Raw genomic sequence first — 18565 nt, 5'->3', positions numbered from 1 at the left:
CCTTAACCCTCTAGCTGTCTCCTCCCACCCTCCCATCCGCCCGCCCTCGGGCTCCTCCCCCTCCTCCCCTTTTCCTACTTTCTCCCACCCCCCATCAGTCTGAAGAAGGGTTTCGGCCCGAAACGTCGCCTATTTCCTTCGCTCCATAGATGCTGCTGCACCCGCTGAGCTTCCCCAGCAATTTTGTGTACCTTTGCCTACTTTCAATGACTAGTGTACCATGACACCCAGGTCTCGCTGCATCTCCCCTTTTCCTAATCGGCCACCATTTAGATAATAGTCTGCTTTCCTGTTTTTGCCACCAAAATGGATAACCTCACATTTAACCACATTATATTGCATCTGCCAAACATTTGCCCACTCACCCAGCCTATCCAAGTCACCTTGCAGTCTCCTAGCATCCTCCTCACAGCTAACACTGCCCCCCAGCTTAGTGTCATCCGCAAACTTGGAGATATTGCCTTCAATTCCCTCATCCAGATCATTAATATATATTGTAAATAGCTGGGGTCCCAGCACTGAGCCTTGCGGTACCCCACTAGTCACTGCCTGCCATTGTGAAAAGGACCCGTTTACTCCTACTCTTTGCTTCCTGTTTGCCAGCCAGTTCTCTATCCACATCAATACTGAACCCCCAATGCCGTGTGCTTTAAGTTTGTATACTAATCTCTTATGTGGGACCTTGTCGAAAGCCTTCTGGAAGTCTAGATACACCACATCCACTGGTTCTCCCCTATCCACGCTACTAGTTACATCCTCGAAAAATTCTATAAGATTCGTCAGACATGATTTACCTTTCGTAAATCCATGCTGACTTTGTCCAATGATTTCACCATTTTCCAAATGTGCTGCTATCCCATCTTTAATAACTGACTCTAGTAGTTTCCCCACTACCGATGTTAGACTAACTGGTCTGTAATTCCCCGTTTTCTCTCTCCTTCCCTTCTTAAAAAGTGGGGTTATGTTTGCTACCCGCCAATCCTCAGGAACTACTCCAGAATCTAAAGAGTTTTGAAAGATTATTACTAATGCATCCACTATTTCTGGAGCTACCAGAATATCAATTCCAGAATTATTCCAAAACCAGAGATGAGGTTCTAGGTAATGTTTCTCTTACATTGGTCATTACTTAGTTACATGGAATGATTTGTTGGGAGATTTGTGAAGCATTAGCATTACGGACAATGGATTAGCAGTACTCTCTTAGATTACTCATTTACTTTCCCAGTACTTGATTACCATCAGAAATAATTTTGATTATACGTCTTCACAATACATTTGATATTTTTTAATATTATTCACTGTTACATATTTACACTCTTCACAGATTTAGACAAATAAATGCACATTATCAAAAGAAAGTTAAATGTGCGCCATATTTTATTGCATTATTGACAAATTACCATTGTTTTTGGAAGATATAATAAATTAAGCTTAACTTAAAAAACGAGCATGTTTTAATGCACAGAACAATTAGTTAATTACATTTATTTTATGATGACCACATTTTTAATGATAACGTCAAAAATACTTCCCAGACTTTTTCAAAAATGTACAACATTACAGTCTCCTTTATTCATCATGCACTCTAAACTCTGCAGTAATCTCAATTTTTTAAATGCATTTTTAAGGTTAAGCTAGTTGGAGATTTAAAATTAATTACTGAGACAATATTACTTTTATCTTTGCCGACATGAAATTGTTTACTGTATGTATAGAAACATATGTTTTTGGTCTTCACATATCTGGTTACTAAATTTGTCAGCTAAAATATTTTGACTCATTTAGGATTTTGTTTTATTGGCAATACTACAAATCTGATATAAAAACAAAATGCTGGAAGCACTCAGCAAGTCAGGTAGCACCCTTGGAAAGAGAAATAGAGTTAGTGTTTCAGATCTAAGACGCTCCTGAATGATCTCAGAAACACTACTCTGTTTCTCCTTCCACCGATGTTGCCTGACCTGCTGAGCGCTTCCAGCATTTTATAATTCTGTTAAGCATCATTTAGAATTTGGAGCTAGACCTCTTGTAAGTTTGACCTTTGAATGAAATTTTTTTGAGAATTATTAATAAGCTGCTGTGATTTTAGAAAAAACTGAATGAGGTCAGCCATCATCCTTTTATAGTAGATAAATTCAATAATGTAAGTGCGGAAACTACATTGTTGATTGCACCCAGTAATATAGTGTTTACCTCCTTAATCTTGTCAGATAAGCTAGTTGTATAATTATAGTGTTGTGTGCAACATAAATATTTCTTGGCAACAGCTGAGTATTTTTAGTATGCATTCTTTCAATTGAATTAATGAATTCTGATTCTGTTTTAATGCATTCCAAGTAAGTTGATGGTATGCTGTACAAATGGGATATGAAAACTTATTTGTAATGGGTATGTTAAGTATGTAAAATCCTATGCTTTTTGTTTACTTGGACTTCTATTTCATTTGTGTAAGCAACAACAAGAGATCCTAGCAGTGAAGCGTCAGCAGGAATTGGAACAACAACGCAAGCTTGAACAGCAAAGACTTGAAGAATTGGAGAAACAGAGACTGGAGCAGCAATTGCTTATGCTTCGGAACAAAGAGAAAGGCAAGGAAAGTAAGGAATCTATTTGAGAATGTGAGCTTTTGAAAAAGTCAAAAGCTGCCCCCAGTTCAGCTTCTCAGACTATTAGGGTGAAGACCTATAATCAGATGCACGAGGGAATTTACTTTGGAGACTAGGATTTGTGTTACACTGACGTGGCAGTCTGTGAAACATGTTGTAGCTGATTTGAAGCTCAGCTGTCTCTTGAGTCTTTCACGTGTCATATCAAAAAATAATATTCTTTATTTCATGAATAATTTAATACATTTAAAAGTAAATATTAAAAACAATTATGAAATCAACATTCTTCATCAGCTCTTCTTTTCCCTATTAATGTCTTCTGCGTCATGCACTATTGTTCCAAAGGAAAAATCCTAGCAGAAAAACATCAATAATGATAGAAACAAGAACGCAAGCTTAAATAACGGTAGTACTTTAAAAAAAATATTTGGGCAGTACCCTTTTCAATGTACCACTAGGAGGTATAAGAGGGCTCTGCAATACATCATTCTAATTTTTTCTTGTTGCCATTTGCTCTGCATTTTTCCTTGATGAAGCAGACAAAATAACATGCAGTGGGGAATAATGCCACCTGCGTTTTTGAGAATTAAATATTGTATGGACAAAACTACTTAAGTGCGGTGATTTAAATTTTGTAAAATTTAATTTATGAACAGTTGAATGTTGCAAGAAATAATCACAAATGAGCAAAATTCAGCTTCATTCAGAATGCTGTTGCTTGTATCTGTAATTCAGCAATAGGCCATAGTATATTTAGCTAATCCTTTCCTTGCTGTAACATTAATATGAGTAACTGCTGATAACTATTGGTTTCTTCACTTTTTTATTTGCTGTTCTTGATTAAGTAAATTGGCAATTTGAATAAGTATTACCGTTAACAAAGCTACTATTAATTTTTGTTACTCTCTAATTGGATTAACCGCACAATTTACACAATACAGAAATGTAGCAATTTAAAAAAATGCTTTCATGTGAACTAGTTTATCTTTGTAGCCACATTTTATAATTCTTTTAAAATTTGCTGACTAAATTTCTGCATGAAGACAGTAGGTCAGAATGTTTAATATAGAATTTAAAAAATATTTTCAAAATAATGTTATTCGTTGCCCTGTTTTTTTTTCTCACCAATATAATTTTGATATGGTTTATTAAGTGATAAAAAATTTAAAAACAAATAAAACTCAGCATTAAACATCCAAGCTACAAAGACACAAGAGACTGCAGTAGCTGTAATGTTGAGGGCAAAACAAACTGGAGCAAGAACTCCGCAGGTTAAGGTGCATCTCTGAAGGTTAAGGGCAGTCAATATTTTGAGCTGGGTCCCTACATCAGGACTTGAGAGTATAGAGGAGAAATGGGAGAAAGGGGCTGGCAGGCAAAAGGTGGAACCAGGTCAGGAGGGAGATGGTGCAGGAGTCCTGCTGGAGTTAGGAGACAGCGGCCTCTGGGTATTAGGTAGAGGCAAATAGGAGACTGGAAGAAAAGGGGTAAAAGGAACTAGGTGAAAAGATAGAGGGTGGGGCAAGAGATGAAGGCATGGCAGGTAATAAGTGAAGAGGTTGCAGATGCTGAACCAATGCAGATCCTAATTTCATCATTCTGAAACATTTGGATTGAGAGGTAAAGCAACTGCAAAAATAATCTGCTGGATTCATGAAAATGCTTGTTTATTTAAATTTGACCTGATAGCCAATGAATTGCTGCTTAAAGTATTTGTCATAACCTGCCTATTCTCTCTCCACTCTTCAGGTGCAATAGCTAGTACAGAAGTCAAACAAAAACTTCAGGAGTTCCTATTAAGTAAAACAGCTTCAAAGGATTCTATGACCAGTGGACTGAATCATTCCATCCCCCAGCATCCCACAAACTGGTACTGTGTTTGTATATTGTACTGTGGGTTATGATTAATTTATATGTGTTAACCAATACACATTATGCTTTTGTACTTCAGGATGTTATTCCACTAAATTTAAATATTTCCTGACAAAGATCTCAAAGAATAGTGGAATCTCTTTTCAAATCGTCTATTTAGTCTAATATAACTTTTCTGAAAGTGGCATGACAAAAGGTAATCCAATCATAATCTAATTATAGCTTTCTGAATGGCATTTCTGCATTCTTAAAATAAGAATGGAGAAAATTCACTCAAGAAAAATATAATACAGGTGCACAACCTTTTATCCGAAGATCCAAATAACGAAAACCTCCGAATAGCGGACATTTTTTCGGTCCTTGAAGAAAGGTCCTTGAAAACGTTCACCGAGGGCGGCCCCCAGAGGTGACAGCGGAACCTCCGGTCGGTCCTCGAAGAAAGGGGAACTAAATCCCCATTCATAAAAGAGAAGGTGAGGGTATATTGCGCGGGAGGGTAAATAATTGACAATATGCTGCTGCCTGCCCGCTGAGTTAAAAAGTTCCCACGGTAGACTCACGATACACAGTGTATCGTGAGTCTTGCGTGGGAACTTTTTAACTCAGCAGGCAGGCAGCAGCAGATTGTCGCTCCCTTCAGTTTCACCCCACCTACACCCCTCTGCTTCCCGGCCATGTGTGTGACCCCTTCCCTCCCCTCTCCAGCTCCCTGCCAATTGCACCGGCGCGGGGGCTTTGCACTGTCTTCACGTCGGCAATGCCAGCAGGTCAGTGCCAGTCACCGGAGACGTCAGGACCAACGGGACACCGACCCCCAGGCCCACTGCAAGCACGGAGATCCCAGAGACCCACAGCCAGCAGCAGCCCAGCCCCGTTCCAACTCCAGAGGAAAACTGCAAACTGGCCGGAGACGTCAGGACCACCAGAAGCCGCTCCCCGATGGGCCGCTATGGCGACAAGTGGCAGTTCGCCCACAGCCCGAGCTGTGCCCCCTCATCGGGACACCGACCCCCAGGCCCACTGCAAGCACGGAGATCCCAGATCAGCAACTCCAGCCCAGCCCCGCTCCAGCTCCAGAGGAACACGCTCCCCGTATGGGCAGAAGCTGATGGTGTGCAAGGTACGTCTTGTTCTTGGGGTCGCGCAGCTCGGGCTGTAGGCGAACTGCCACTTGTCGCCGTAGCGGCCCATCGGGGAGCGGATTCCTCTGGAGTTGGAGGGGGAGGGGGGTATTGTGCTGTTTGATCGCCCCCTACTATCCCAAGGACAGGGAGACAGGACGTTCACCGAGGGTGGCCCGCAGAGGTGACAGCAGAACCTCCGGTCGGTCCTGGAAGAAAGGGGAACTAAATCCCCTTCATAAGAGAGAAGTGGAGGGTATATTGCCCGGGAGGGTATATCACCTACCTGGAAGAAACCGGACATTTTTTCCAGGATGTCGTCTGCACACCAAAGCTCACCAAAGCTCACGTTTGGCACCAAACGCACGTCGCCTCTGCTGCACACGGATATAAGAGTGTGAAAATGTTGCCTTAGGCCGCCTAAGGGCATGTAGCCCCGCTAGGGTGACATGAGTGCGAGAGGTGATTCAATGCTGCGGTCACATTTACAAATTCAGGAATTCATTCAACACACTGCATTTCATACAGACATTTATTCTGCAAGAAAAAACTACATTGAAGACTCAAACTCGCGACCGAGGAACTGCCGGGATCAAGGCGCAAACTCGCGACCTTGCGGATATGAGCCGAGCACTCTACCACTGAGCCAGCCATTAAAATCTATGCTAAAAAAATTCCATTCCGAAGGCCGACAAATTCCGAATTACGAAAAGTGTCTGGTCCCAAGGCTTTCGGATAAAAGGTTGTGCACCTGTATTGTTATTGCATTGATAAATGACCATAAGCCAGATGTGGACAAAAAACAACTAATCTTAACTTATGTCTATATTTCTGTAGATATCGGGGTCTGCCTCCACTGTTAGATCTGGAATTTATTTTGTAGATGTTGATTGCTCTTCAAATTAAAACAGTTTGAGAACTAAATTTATTCCCTAATTCCCACTGTGTTTAGTTTGAATCCATATAATTTACCTATCATATCTCTCAAAGTCGCCATTTTGTTGCCACGCCTAAATCTTTACAGCATAAAGACGTTTTAAGACGTTTTCCCTGCTCGTTGCAACTGTATATTTTTGTATCCAAATTAAACTGGATGATTATAGCGGACGATAGATTTTTACAACAAAAAAGACATATTTAAGAGCATTTATCTATTTTATTTCATTTTCTATTTGTTTAATTATTTGAATTTAAATTCCTCTATCGAGATTCAAATTTGTCTCAGAATCAATGGTTCCGAACCACAGCTGGTGGTCTAGTAGCATAACTACAACTACTGTTCCCTGATTGTGCAGATAATCAATGTAATGGACCACATGTTGAACAAGAAGACCACCACAGAATCTATGCAGCTAAAATGATATTTGGAAAAACATTAATGATCTGATTTGGATTGCATTCCTAAATGACTCCTCAGTGGCTAGTTTGTCTTGACAAGATTCTGTGGCCTGATCTACTTACAACATTGTTGTCATTAAATGCGATGTACGCTCACCTTTCTCTATGTAGGGATCTGATTGCGAAGGGAAAAAGTATCAAACATGTTTCCAATCAGAATTTCATAGTTCATGATACATTTGATACATGAGCTGCTACATATACAACATCTTAAGCATCATGCTTTTAAAAAGAAAGACTTAGAACCTTTCCAAGTAGAGAGAATTTAAAAGATATGTCACAGCTATTAGATGGACATTCAGGGAGAGAATAAAGACTTCTCTGGTATCAGGGGAACATAATTAGATGTTTGTCTGCTTGCACATTGTCAATAGACCTAAGTTATAGTGACAAGATACTTAGTACATTCAAGTATTGGGGTTTTGAAGCAGATAGCTGAATATTATTATGGCAGTCAATAAGAATTATGATGAAACAGTATCATGCTCTGATCAAATCACAGCTTTAGTGCTTATCCATTGTGGGTCAATGAGACTTATTTGAGGCATTGCTGGCAATGATGCAGGAAGGAGTGACATGGCTGAGCCCTAGTCACAGAAGTCTGTATCAGAAGAAAGGGCAAGGGAAAACTGAGCTTTGCATGCTGAGAAGGGGTTATATAATGATGCCTCTAATAAAATATTTTAAATTAAATTCCAAAATTAAGTTAAGGTGCAACAGGTTTAAGATAGTAACAGATGTTGAGGAGTTAGTGTTTACTTATCCCTTTGCAGGAATTGGGTATAATAACTCAACCAGCATTTAGAATCTATCCCCAGCTGCCCCTTGAATTAGGAGGTGATTTCTGTGGGTAGTTTCATGTCAGGAACATTACTGTGGGTTCTCTTTCACATTATGATCCAAGGAAGGCTGGTAGGCTTCTTGTTCTAAAGGACATGAGTGAAACAAATGAAATTTATCAACAATCCAGTCGTTTAATTGTCGCAATCACTGAAACTGGCTTTTGAATTCCAGATTTATTTAATTACTTGAATTTAAAGTCCTAGTTTATGATAATCCTGTCTCTAGATGGTAATCTAGGCCTCTGGGTAGTAATCCAGTAATTTAACTGCAATGTTACTGTGTTCCATATCCTTTTCCCAGACTAACGGTGACAAAAACACTCAAATAATTTAATTAAATGTCGAAGCAAACAAATTCACCATGTTTCTGGTTGGTTGATCTAACATGATCAAGTGTATAATTTGCATTGAACTTCGTTCTGTATTTTTTTTTGCTAAGTAGTAATTGCAAAGTCAAGGTTGCATTTAAGAACTTTACCCTTTATCCTCACCAAGTACCCAATCGAAATGTATAGTTGCAAGTGTGCTGTTGCAATGTGCTTTTCTATTGTTTCTATCAGGGGAGCCCATCATGCATCACTGGACCAGAGCTCCCCACCCCAGAGTACAACACCTCCCACCTACAAAGTCCCTTTGCTGGGATCATGTGATGGTAAAGATGACTTTCCACTCCGAAAAACTGGTAAGTAGTCAGTATTTAATGATAATTATTCTTAAAACACTCGCCCCAGAATAATAAATACCATTTCACTAAAGTCATGGGGATAATGTTCAGTGCTAAGTAGTGAGGGAAGATATATACTTGTATAAATATCTGAAGCTGTGTTTGTAATTAAAATTAACTTTGAAAACATTAAATCCCACACAAAACGATTACAATTCTTTCTATGCTCATTGAAGCTGCTGAATACTTCCAGCATTTGTTGTCTTTGCTTTGGATTTCCAACATCTGCATTTTCTTGCAGCAAACGACTGACAGCACATATCGTCACCCTTGCCAAAGAACAATTATATTCTTATTTTTACATTTGCATTTCTTTAATAGGATTTTTATTTTCCAAAAATTCGGGCGGCGCAGCTGGTAGAACTACAGCCTCACAGCGCTAGAGATCCAGGTTCGATCCTGACCGCTAGTGCTGTCTATGTGGAGTTGCACGTTCTCCCTGTGACCACGTGGCTTCCTCCCACATTCCAAAGACGTGTGGGTTTGTAGTTTATTGGACTGTAAATTGTCCTAGTGTGTAGGGAGTGAATGTGAAAGTGGGAGAACGTAGAACTCGTGTGAACTGGTGACCGATGGTCAGTGTGGACTTAGTTGGTCGAAGGACCAGTTTCCATGATGTGCCTTTCAATTTAATTTCCTACAATTAGCATCACAGTTATCATTCAGATATCTTTCAGGTGTAGGTGTTACAAGGGGATTCTTGTGAATCAGCCGTGACTGGGACTATTAATATTTTGTATTCTATCACTGATGGGATTCTAGGTTCTGTTACAGTCCTATTCTAGGGAAACTATAGACTGATTTCAACCTGCCTTGGAAAATAGAATAGATTTTCTTCTAGATTAATCCTGAAATATAAAACCATTGATTTATGGTTGGTTTTAAGTTAAAATTCATTGGTGCAAAGATTTATACTTAAACTTTTTAGTTTCAGGCAATGACAATTTTTGCATTCTTCGCTTTTTACCTCTGGCAAGAAAATACAGGAATTATTGCAAAACAAAATAATTACTTACTTTTATTAATTACTTTGAATGAATTGGAAAGTAATTTATTCTTGTTTTATCACTTTCCGGGTGGAGGGAAGGTAGACATTGAGATATCATGTAATGGCCATCTCCATCAATAGAAGGACAGACCACTAACTCTTCACATTTAATGGTTTGACTGTTGTTAAGCCCTAAAGTATCAACATCCTGCGGGTCAACATTGACCAGAATCTACACCCAACTAGCCCCATTAACATTTACATTTCAAACGTAGGTCAAATGTTAGCAAATAATGCCGTGAAATTTTAATTTTACCTGCACTGTTTGAGTTCTCAACTTATATTTCGGGAGAGATGATTCACAATTAAACGAAACTGAGGGCTACTGATGTACGCAAGAATGGATATCTGAATTTTACTGCTTAACTAATTCACTGCTGAGAAACACATGTCAATGACACTGGAGATTAGGTTTTTCCCATGTGCATTTTGTTGTTTGTGTTTTTTTCTGTTTTGTTTTTGGTACTGCATCAGTGTGAATAACATGGCATCGGTGAAAATGATACGTCAGTACTTCACATCACATTTCCAAATTAGTGATTTTTAAATAGTGAATTAAATCTAAAATTGATCACAATCTTGTGACAAATTTCTAATTGTTTTCTTTAAAGGGTTGTTAGTTTTTAACAGGTGCTTGGTTTTAAAGGAGCAAGTTCAAAATATAATAAGCTACATATTTAAAATTTTGTATTGACCAGTAACAAGAACTTATAACTCTTGACAATATATTTGGGACATTGATCGGGAGTCGTTCCAAAAAATATATATTTTTAAATCAGATGTTTTCAATTTAGCAAATTGGTCAAAACATTTCAATGGCATCTAACACAAATGGCCATGTAAGGATATATTAGAGCAGACGACCAAAGCTTTCTCATGGGTGAAGACTAAGGTCTTTTTTTAAGGAGGAAAGAGAGATGTAGAAAGTTGGAGAAGAAATGCCGAGAGTTTGTAACTCCTGCAATTGGTGAAATTATTTAACTTGGGATGCTCAAGAGTCCAGAATTGGAAGAACAGTTATTTTAGAAAATGTCAAAACTAGAAACAGTTACAGTGATAGAGATGGATGAAGTAGATGGATTTGAAAAGATGAGACCTATAATATCAAGGTGCATCTTAGCGAGTATTTATGAGTGTAGATAAATGAGACCACTCAAGTCAGCGCAGTTGCAGCATAATATAGAATGATATCAAGATTAGAGAGGATAGAATGAGGAAGCTCAATCAGGAGACAACATTAAAAATAATTCAGCAACACCTTCCCCTACATTGATTTACTTAATGAATGTTAAATTTTTAACACTTGTTATTCAAGCCAGATCATAAATCAACAAAGCTAAGGCTTAATTCTTTTTTTTCTTCATGTAATATATATACAGCTTCCGAACCTAATTTGAAGGTGCGTTCCAGATTAAAACAGAAAGTGGCTGAAAGGAGAAGCAGCCCATTATTGAGGAGGAAAGATGGCACAATAATTAGCACATTCAAGAAGAGAGCTATAGAAATTACAGGTAAGGTTGCTGAAACAACACAGTGTGCTAAGCATAATTGTATAACTACTTGTAATCTGGCAATGAAATGTGACAAAAGCTTTTTTGCTTCTGTATATTCAATTTGCTTCTTGCATCACTTTTGTAATTTTACTAATATTTCCCCTCCCAATTTAAAATGTTATTTATCTGTAGGGTTCCATGGGTGTAGATTGCTCTCCAGTGTCTCACCTGTGAAATCAATATTCATGTGTGTGACCTGCGAGCATGTGGCTGCTTTGCCTTTTTTTATTTCCATATAATATATTCTTGTGTACTCATTAACTCCCCATAATTCTCCCACAACCATCCTACACAATGGGTAATGTACAGAAGCCAATAACTTACTAGCCAGCGTATATTAGAGATGTAGGAAGAAACCTGAACACCTAAGGAAACCCTTGGAGTCATAGGGAGAACATGCAAACTCCACATACAAAGCATCCACGGTCGGGATTGAGCCTGTCAATGGAGCCTGTGAGGCATCACTGTGTCGCCCAGACACGTTAAATAAAGGCTCGATGTTGTGCTAACTAGAAGTCTGTAGAAACACACTTCTAAGAGAGGTCCCAGCTTGTGAGCAGGAGTGATAATCTCAATGATTTATTTCTCCCTAGTCCAAAGATGATGAAACCAAAGACGGGACATTCCTAGTCTATATTACTCAGCTAATCACAATGTGTAGAATTGGTGGAGCTTGGGAACCACACATACCCAATTCCTGGAATTCTGTGCAAAGTATGGAGAATCATTTCTTTAAATGGTTTTGAATAAAAGATTTTTAACGTGATGGAAAATCCACATTCTTTCTATGTCTGCAAAAGGTAATAAAAAAATTACATGTATCCATTTCATTGGGACATTCAAATAAAATAGAATTGAAATTTAGATTAGATAATGTTCTAATTCTGGGGTACTGAGGTTATAAAAATGCTGCTTGATAAATGGTACTTGGTGTATTGTGGAGCATCTGTGTTTTAATCTTAATGTTGTAGATTCCCTTCCATTCTTGATATGTTCATAAAACACAACTTGAGTACAATCAGGCTATCTAAATTAGTTCCAAATTGTACACAACATTGCTATTTTACCATTATTACTTAGTAATAGGTGCAGATTCAAACAAGTATTAGGACCACACAAATGTGAATCTCTAAAGGAACCTGGTGAAATTTAAAGAGATGCACACTGTAATAGAAGTGGCATGATAAGAGAATAGAGCTTTAGCATCCACTGATAAATCCGAAGATATGTGAATCTATGAGCAACATTTGCTAAAACTGGCCACCAGGGGAACAGCCCAGACCTGACCACACATTTGGGCACTGTGCAGGATGAGGCAGTTTTAAGAGTTATCCATGAGATTTACTTTCTTTACAATCCCCAGAAATTAGAATTTCAGAATCCGTAAAATAACCGAGGTAGCATTGAAGCTATAGCTGCCATTTGTTATTTCCTATGCCGATTTTGTGATAGGTATTAACACTAAGTGGCTTTGCAACATATACCACAACACTGCATCTGGCTTCCTGGTGTTCCAGTTTCAGTCAGGACAATTCACTGTGGCCATTAACAGATTGATATTGTGTTATTTCAAAATATGGTAATTATCTTTGGAGCTCTAGACAATTGAGCTTTTCCAGCTGATGCCACCTTTTTTTCCATCTTGAACGCTGGTCCCATTAGAAACATGAAGCTCTGTGATTCAGATGTTTCCAGTGCATTCGTGGGTCAGGAATGAGTGTTTCATGTCTGGCAGCAGGAATATGTGATTTGGAATGGAGCCTTCAAGCCACTAATCATCTACCAGAGGTGCATTAGCATGTCCTTTCAGAGTCATATAGCATGGAAACAAGGTCTTTCAGCCAATTTGTTCATGCCAACCAGAATACCTATCTTGCTAGTCTGAAGAAGAGTTTCGGCCCGAAACGTCACCTATTTCCTTAGCTCCATAGATGCTGCTGCACCCGCTGAGTTTCTCCAGCATTTTTGTGTACCCTGCCTATCTTGCTAGTCTCATTTGCCCGCATTTGTTCCACATCCTATAAGCCTTTCCTATTCATACCTATCCAAGTATCTTTTAAATGTTGTTATAGTATCGCCCTACATTTTGCAGCTCATTCCACGTACCTACCACCCACTTTGTGAAAAAGCTGCCCCTCGGGTTCCCACTAAATCTTTTCCCTCGCACTTAAACCTGTGCCCTCTAGTTCTTGATTCCACAACTGTGAGATAAAGGAGGTGTGCATTCACCCTATCTATGCCATTTATAATTTTACATACCTCTTAAAGATAACTCCTCAGTCTCCAACATTCCAAAAAATAAAATCCCAGCCAATACACCCAACTCAGTCCCTTGAGTCCTGGTTACATCCTCATAAATCTTTTGTTCCACTTTTTTCCAGCTTGATGGCATCTTTCCTCTCTCTGGATGGCCAAAACCGAACACAATACTCCATGTGCAGCCTCACCAACGTCTTGTTTAACTGCAACATCAGCTCCTACATTCCATACTCAGTGCCTTTACAGCATGCCAAAAGCTTCCTTCACTGCCCCGTTCACCTGTGACACAACTTTCAGGAACTATGTACTTGTATTCCTAGATCATTCTGTTCTAGAACACTCCTCAGGTTCCCACCATTTACTATGAAAGTCCTGCCCTGATTTCACATCCCAAAATGCAACATCTCACACTACTCCTTTGTCATTCTCAACCCATTTATCCAGCTGATCATGATCCTGCTGCATTTCTTGATAACCTTCACTACCACCTATTTTAGTGTCATCTACAATTGTACTAGCTATGCCTTGTATATCCACTTCCAAATCAGTGATATAGACGACAAACAACAGTGGGCCCACCACCAACCCCTGAGGTACATCACTAGTCATGGAACTCCAATACATAAAACATCCTTCCACATTACCCTCTGCTGCCAATCATTAAGCCAATTATGTATCCAATTAGTTATCTCTTCCTGGATCCCATGTGATCGAACCTTTCAGAGTAACCTTCAATGCATAACCTTTTCAAAGGTCTTGTTGAACTCCATATAGAAAACATCTATCAACCTGCCCACATCTACCTCTAATCAAATTTGTGACAAATAACCTCCCACACACAAAATCATGCTGACTATTTCTAATCAACCCCTATCTTTCCAAATACATCAATCTTATTCAAGAATCCCTTCCAGTAACCTACCAGTCACAGGTGTCAGACTGACTGGTTTATCATTCCCATGTTTTTCTTTACTGCCTTTCTTAAATTGAGGCATAACATTATCCACCCTCCAGTCTTCCGGCCCTCAACATATCAGCCAGGGCTGCCACAATTTCTTCCAGATTTCCAATGTGTTCTTGGATAGACCTGATCAGATCCTAGTTATCTATCTACCTTCATGCAGAGAATGAGGGAGAAAGAGAGTGAGGAGTGGAGAAAGGTGGTCGACAAAGGGTTGACAGAGAGAGGGAGGGAAGGAGAAGAGAGAGACGGGAGAGGGAGGAACCAGGCACGAGAATGGGGAAGGTATTGGAACGAAGGGGGCATAACATATGCAAAGAGGACAGAGTGAGAGATCGAGAGGAAGGACGGTTGGGATGATAGACAGAGAAAGAAAGAGAGCATAGAGAGTGAAGATGGCATAAGGATGGGAAGTCATGAAGAACAAAAGAGGTGCGAGAAGGGGAGTGTGGAGCGAGATGCCGAGAGAGAGAGTGGAAGGTATGGAAACCGACGTTAGAGAGAGTGACAGCAGGGGAGAACGAGAAGCAGGAGGAGAAGAAGGGCTGGAGAGGGTGAGATAGAAGAGTGGTACCCAGGAAAAGAGAGAGGATAAGAGAGCGAGGGATAGAGAGAGAGAGGGAGAGAGAGAGAGGCAGGGGCAGAGAGGGATGGAGTTGTGAGAGACAAAGGGCAAGATAGAGAATGAGGAAGGGGACGACGTCAACACCATCTTTACTGTAATGCCACTATCCCCAAGACATCCCCATTAACTTCACTGAGTTCACTTGTCTTCCTTGCCTGACGAGTCCTGACTTTCATCTTCCATTGGTCTTCCACCTTTCAAAAACTGAGAGATGAATTTCTCATGAATATATGTATGGGGTATAAGAAATAAAGACAGCCATAAAGTCAAATCATGCTCCATGGAAGCAGCTTTCCTTATTTTGTTTAAAAAAAAAGGTAAACACAATAGTGCAGAAATGATTTCATCTTTACTGAACCAGCCTTCTTTTTTAAATCTTTGTATGTATAAACCATGCCAAGCAACTATATAAGGGTTGTGCTGATAGAAAATGCTAGAAAACCTGTGACATATTCTCCACATCATTTCAATTTTATAAAGCTTCTAAAACCTACCACAAATCCTGGGTGGGTTCTGTGAAGACTTTAAGATCAACATGTTTGAAGTGCAGTTGATGTCGAGTTCAATCATTTTTTTTTGTATAAAGGTGTATGCTAAGTACTAAATAGTGACTAATTAACAAAGACAGCATTTATTTTTAGATTTTAATATCTCATCATAGATACTGTTCTAATATCTTGCCCTATTTTATAGAGAAAAGTATCATCATTGACTTTTATTGGTAAAACATGAATTTTATTTGTAATGATGTGAGTCTTGAGCAAGGTTCAATAATTGCCGGAATGTTCCACTAATGTCAGTCATGCTTCCCTGTAAAATCATCCTGTGGATGTTGGAACAGTCTAATTGCAACCAATGCAGACTTGCTTCTCATAATCAACATGATAGGAGTAGCCATGCAATGACGAAGTTCTATCTCAAGGATTTAACTAGGTGATGGAAGATATTTCCCTATTTTCCATCAAATGTCCTGTAAAGGGAGAAACACTGCAATGTTTCTTCGCACTCAAATACGTTTTCAGGCAGGCTCTAGATATCATGCTCAGAAAATGCTTTAAATTATCGCCTATAAGAGAACATTTAAAGAGGTTCTACCTGCCGTGTTACCACTTTTTTTTAATGCTATGCTTAGTTTAGATAAAACCAAGAAAAACATTTATGGCTTCATATATTCTTGCAAAAGTAGTTATGCTATTATTCTGTATATGGAATTTTCTGCCTTTGCTGGCTAATGTGGAATTTTCCACCCATGAATGTAAATGGTTGGAAAGTGCAGAAGTGGATAATCCTGGCTCAGTGGTGAATCAATCAAGGCATCACACCTTCCATTGAAAAACAGCAAATTGGCCCTTGAAATAATGTCTAAATATTGCATGTGTTGAGTAATGGGGATTAAACTATGCTTTTTGTTCTTGAGCATTTAGCTAGAGTCTGATGAAACTGCTGTTTCCTTGATGCTAGTTTCTTTGTTTTGATTGTTTCAGTTTCCTCAGTCTGTAACAGTGCTCCTGGGTCTGGCCCTAGCTCTCCGAACAATTCAAACAATATTCCTGCAGAGAACGGAACAACCGGTTCTGTACCCAATATTCATGCTGAGGTAATAGCTTGTACCTAACATTAAATCTTTAAACCAGTTATTTCCAAGCATATAATAACTAGCCTTTTTATAAGCTGTTACGTTAAAATCTACAGGCAGTAAATATGAGTTTTGGGCTTGTAAGTATTACATAAATTAAGTTTTACCATTAAATACACTCCAATGGGAAGTAATTTGTTGATTTTGTGGTGGTATTCAAGAGCTGTCGAGTCGTATTAAGATTAATGAGAGCCATTAGATTTTATAAATAGCAAATACTCTGGATTTTTCCAGTAATGGGATTTATCTGTAATAATTTTTGTAAACTGAATTATTCAAAAGATTATGCTCTTTTGTAGTTTGTTGTAGGTAATTCAATTCCTCTCCCAAATATTCAGAATGTGAGCAGTTAAAACTAAAACTCTCCATTCTAGTTTACCAGTGTACTTCACTCCATATCAATTGAATCAATGTCGATTTTTAACAGTTTTTACAGTGAACTTTACTCTTTTGGGATAGTGTCCAATATAATCTAGATTGGCATTGAACTAATATTATATCAACGTGGTCCTTTACCAGTTGGGTTAAATTTGGGAGTGTGTGAACCAATATACAAAGGTAGATATTTAATATTCGTGTCATGTATTGTCCTCCTCTGGAGTTTGATTTACATGGAGGTGCGTATCACACAAATTTGGAATTTTTACAGAAAATACCAAATGCAGCAAAATTTAAGGGTAGCTGAGTAATTTTCTGTCTCCTTTTTGAATATTGTGCAACTTTCAGTCAAATTTGTTTTTAGTGTTACTCTTCAAATATGTGGATTTCAGATATTTTTGATTTAAACGAATTATATATTTTTGGTAGAGATTGTGTCAGGTGGTATATTGGTATTTTATTAATATTTTAACAGCTGAAGTATCCAGAAACGTGTAAGAATACAGATAAACAGATTTTGTCTACCTCCATCTTCCCACCTTTATCTTTGAACTCACACTGTTCAGCTTAATTATTTTGGGGCTGCATTTACAAATAATTTCTCCTTGAAGCTGCTGCAGAGAGCAAACATTTATAACGGAACATAAATGACGGAAGTTGTCTGAAATGTCAAGCACTGTGACTAAGAATGACTCATACCTCGTATCAAGAAGAACGATTTTGTGTCGAGGCTTGTCATTTAATGGTTCTAAAGATTTATTTTTCTTCTGCATGGAATTGAGTAGTGATTTAGGAAAAAATAATGTTGTGACAACATTTTGTGGAGGTTAGCTTTATTGCTCTGTGATAAAGAATACTGATGAGATTAAAAAGCTGAACTGTGATTTGTGACTAGCATAATCGTGGTTCTAGAGTTCTGCAGTAGATTAATATATGAAAAATCCTCCAATCATCCACCTTTGTTGCCACATTGGGCCACAAGCTCTTCTCCCAAAGTACTAAGTGAAAAGTTATGCATTGGTGTATTGTTTTGCGAAAGTTTTCCAGTATTTTTCAGTTTGAAAATATTGTCAATGTTGATAATCTCTTCAAATTGGGTCAGTATCGGACTTAACTTTAAACAGTGATTGAGATCAATGTTGACATTGAGCGCCCCTACACTGTTTGGCAGGAGCACAGGGAAGCTAAATGTAAATAGTGGGGGGAAAAATCCTAAACAATTCACTGCCTGTCACATCGTTGCAGGCAAACATTATAAGCAACTTATCTGTGACATTAAAAGTATGAGCATTTGCAACATGAATGTATCCTACCATTCTGGGATACCTGACAGAGTAGTGCATAAAGATGAATTTGTCTCAGCAGTTAGATTTATTGAAGACGCAAGGAACTGTAGATGCTGGAAACTGAAGAAAAACACACAATGCTGGAGGGGCACAGCGCTCAAGCAGAAGCTTTGGAGAGAATGGAGAGGCGATGTTTCAGGTCTAAAGAAGGGCCCTGACCCAAAATATCAACTATCCATTCCTTTCACAGATG

The 18565-nt window shown here is 38.7% G+C and overlaps 1 protein-coding gene across 6 annotated transcripts in view; it reads left to right on the top strand.

The window, feature by feature from the left end:
* Positions 1-18565, top strand: part of hdac5 (histone deacetylase 5) — a 288826-nt gene that overhangs the window by 180506 nt on the left and 89755 nt on the right. For 5 of the 6 annotated variants that reach the window (XM_033035315.1, XM_033035317.1, XM_033035319.1 and 2 more), the window contains 5 exons: positions 2456-2600; positions 4359-4479; positions 8403-8524; positions 10994-11125; positions 16497-16609. In XM_033035315.1, coding sequence (XP_032891206.1) covers positions 2456-2600; positions 4359-4479; positions 8403-8524; positions 10994-11125; positions 16497-16609 — 633 coding nt within the window. The remainder of the gene's footprint in view (positions 1-2455; positions 2601-4358; positions 4480-8402; positions 8525-10993; positions 11126-16496; positions 16610-18565) is intronic. The other variant, XM_033035320.1, reaches the window with a different exon arrangement.

Source organism: Amblyraja radiata, chromosome 16 (genome assembly GCF_010909765.2).
Source record: "Amblyraja radiata isolate CabotCenter1 chromosome 16, sAmbRad1.1.pri, whole genome shotgun sequence".
NCBI classification, from domain to species: Eukaryota; Metazoa; Chordata; class Chondrichthyes; order Rajiformes; family Rajidae; genus Amblyraja; species Amblyraja radiata.
The sequence above is the reverse complement of the archived record's forward strand: the minus strand, read 5'-3'. Positions and strand labels throughout refer to the sequence as shown.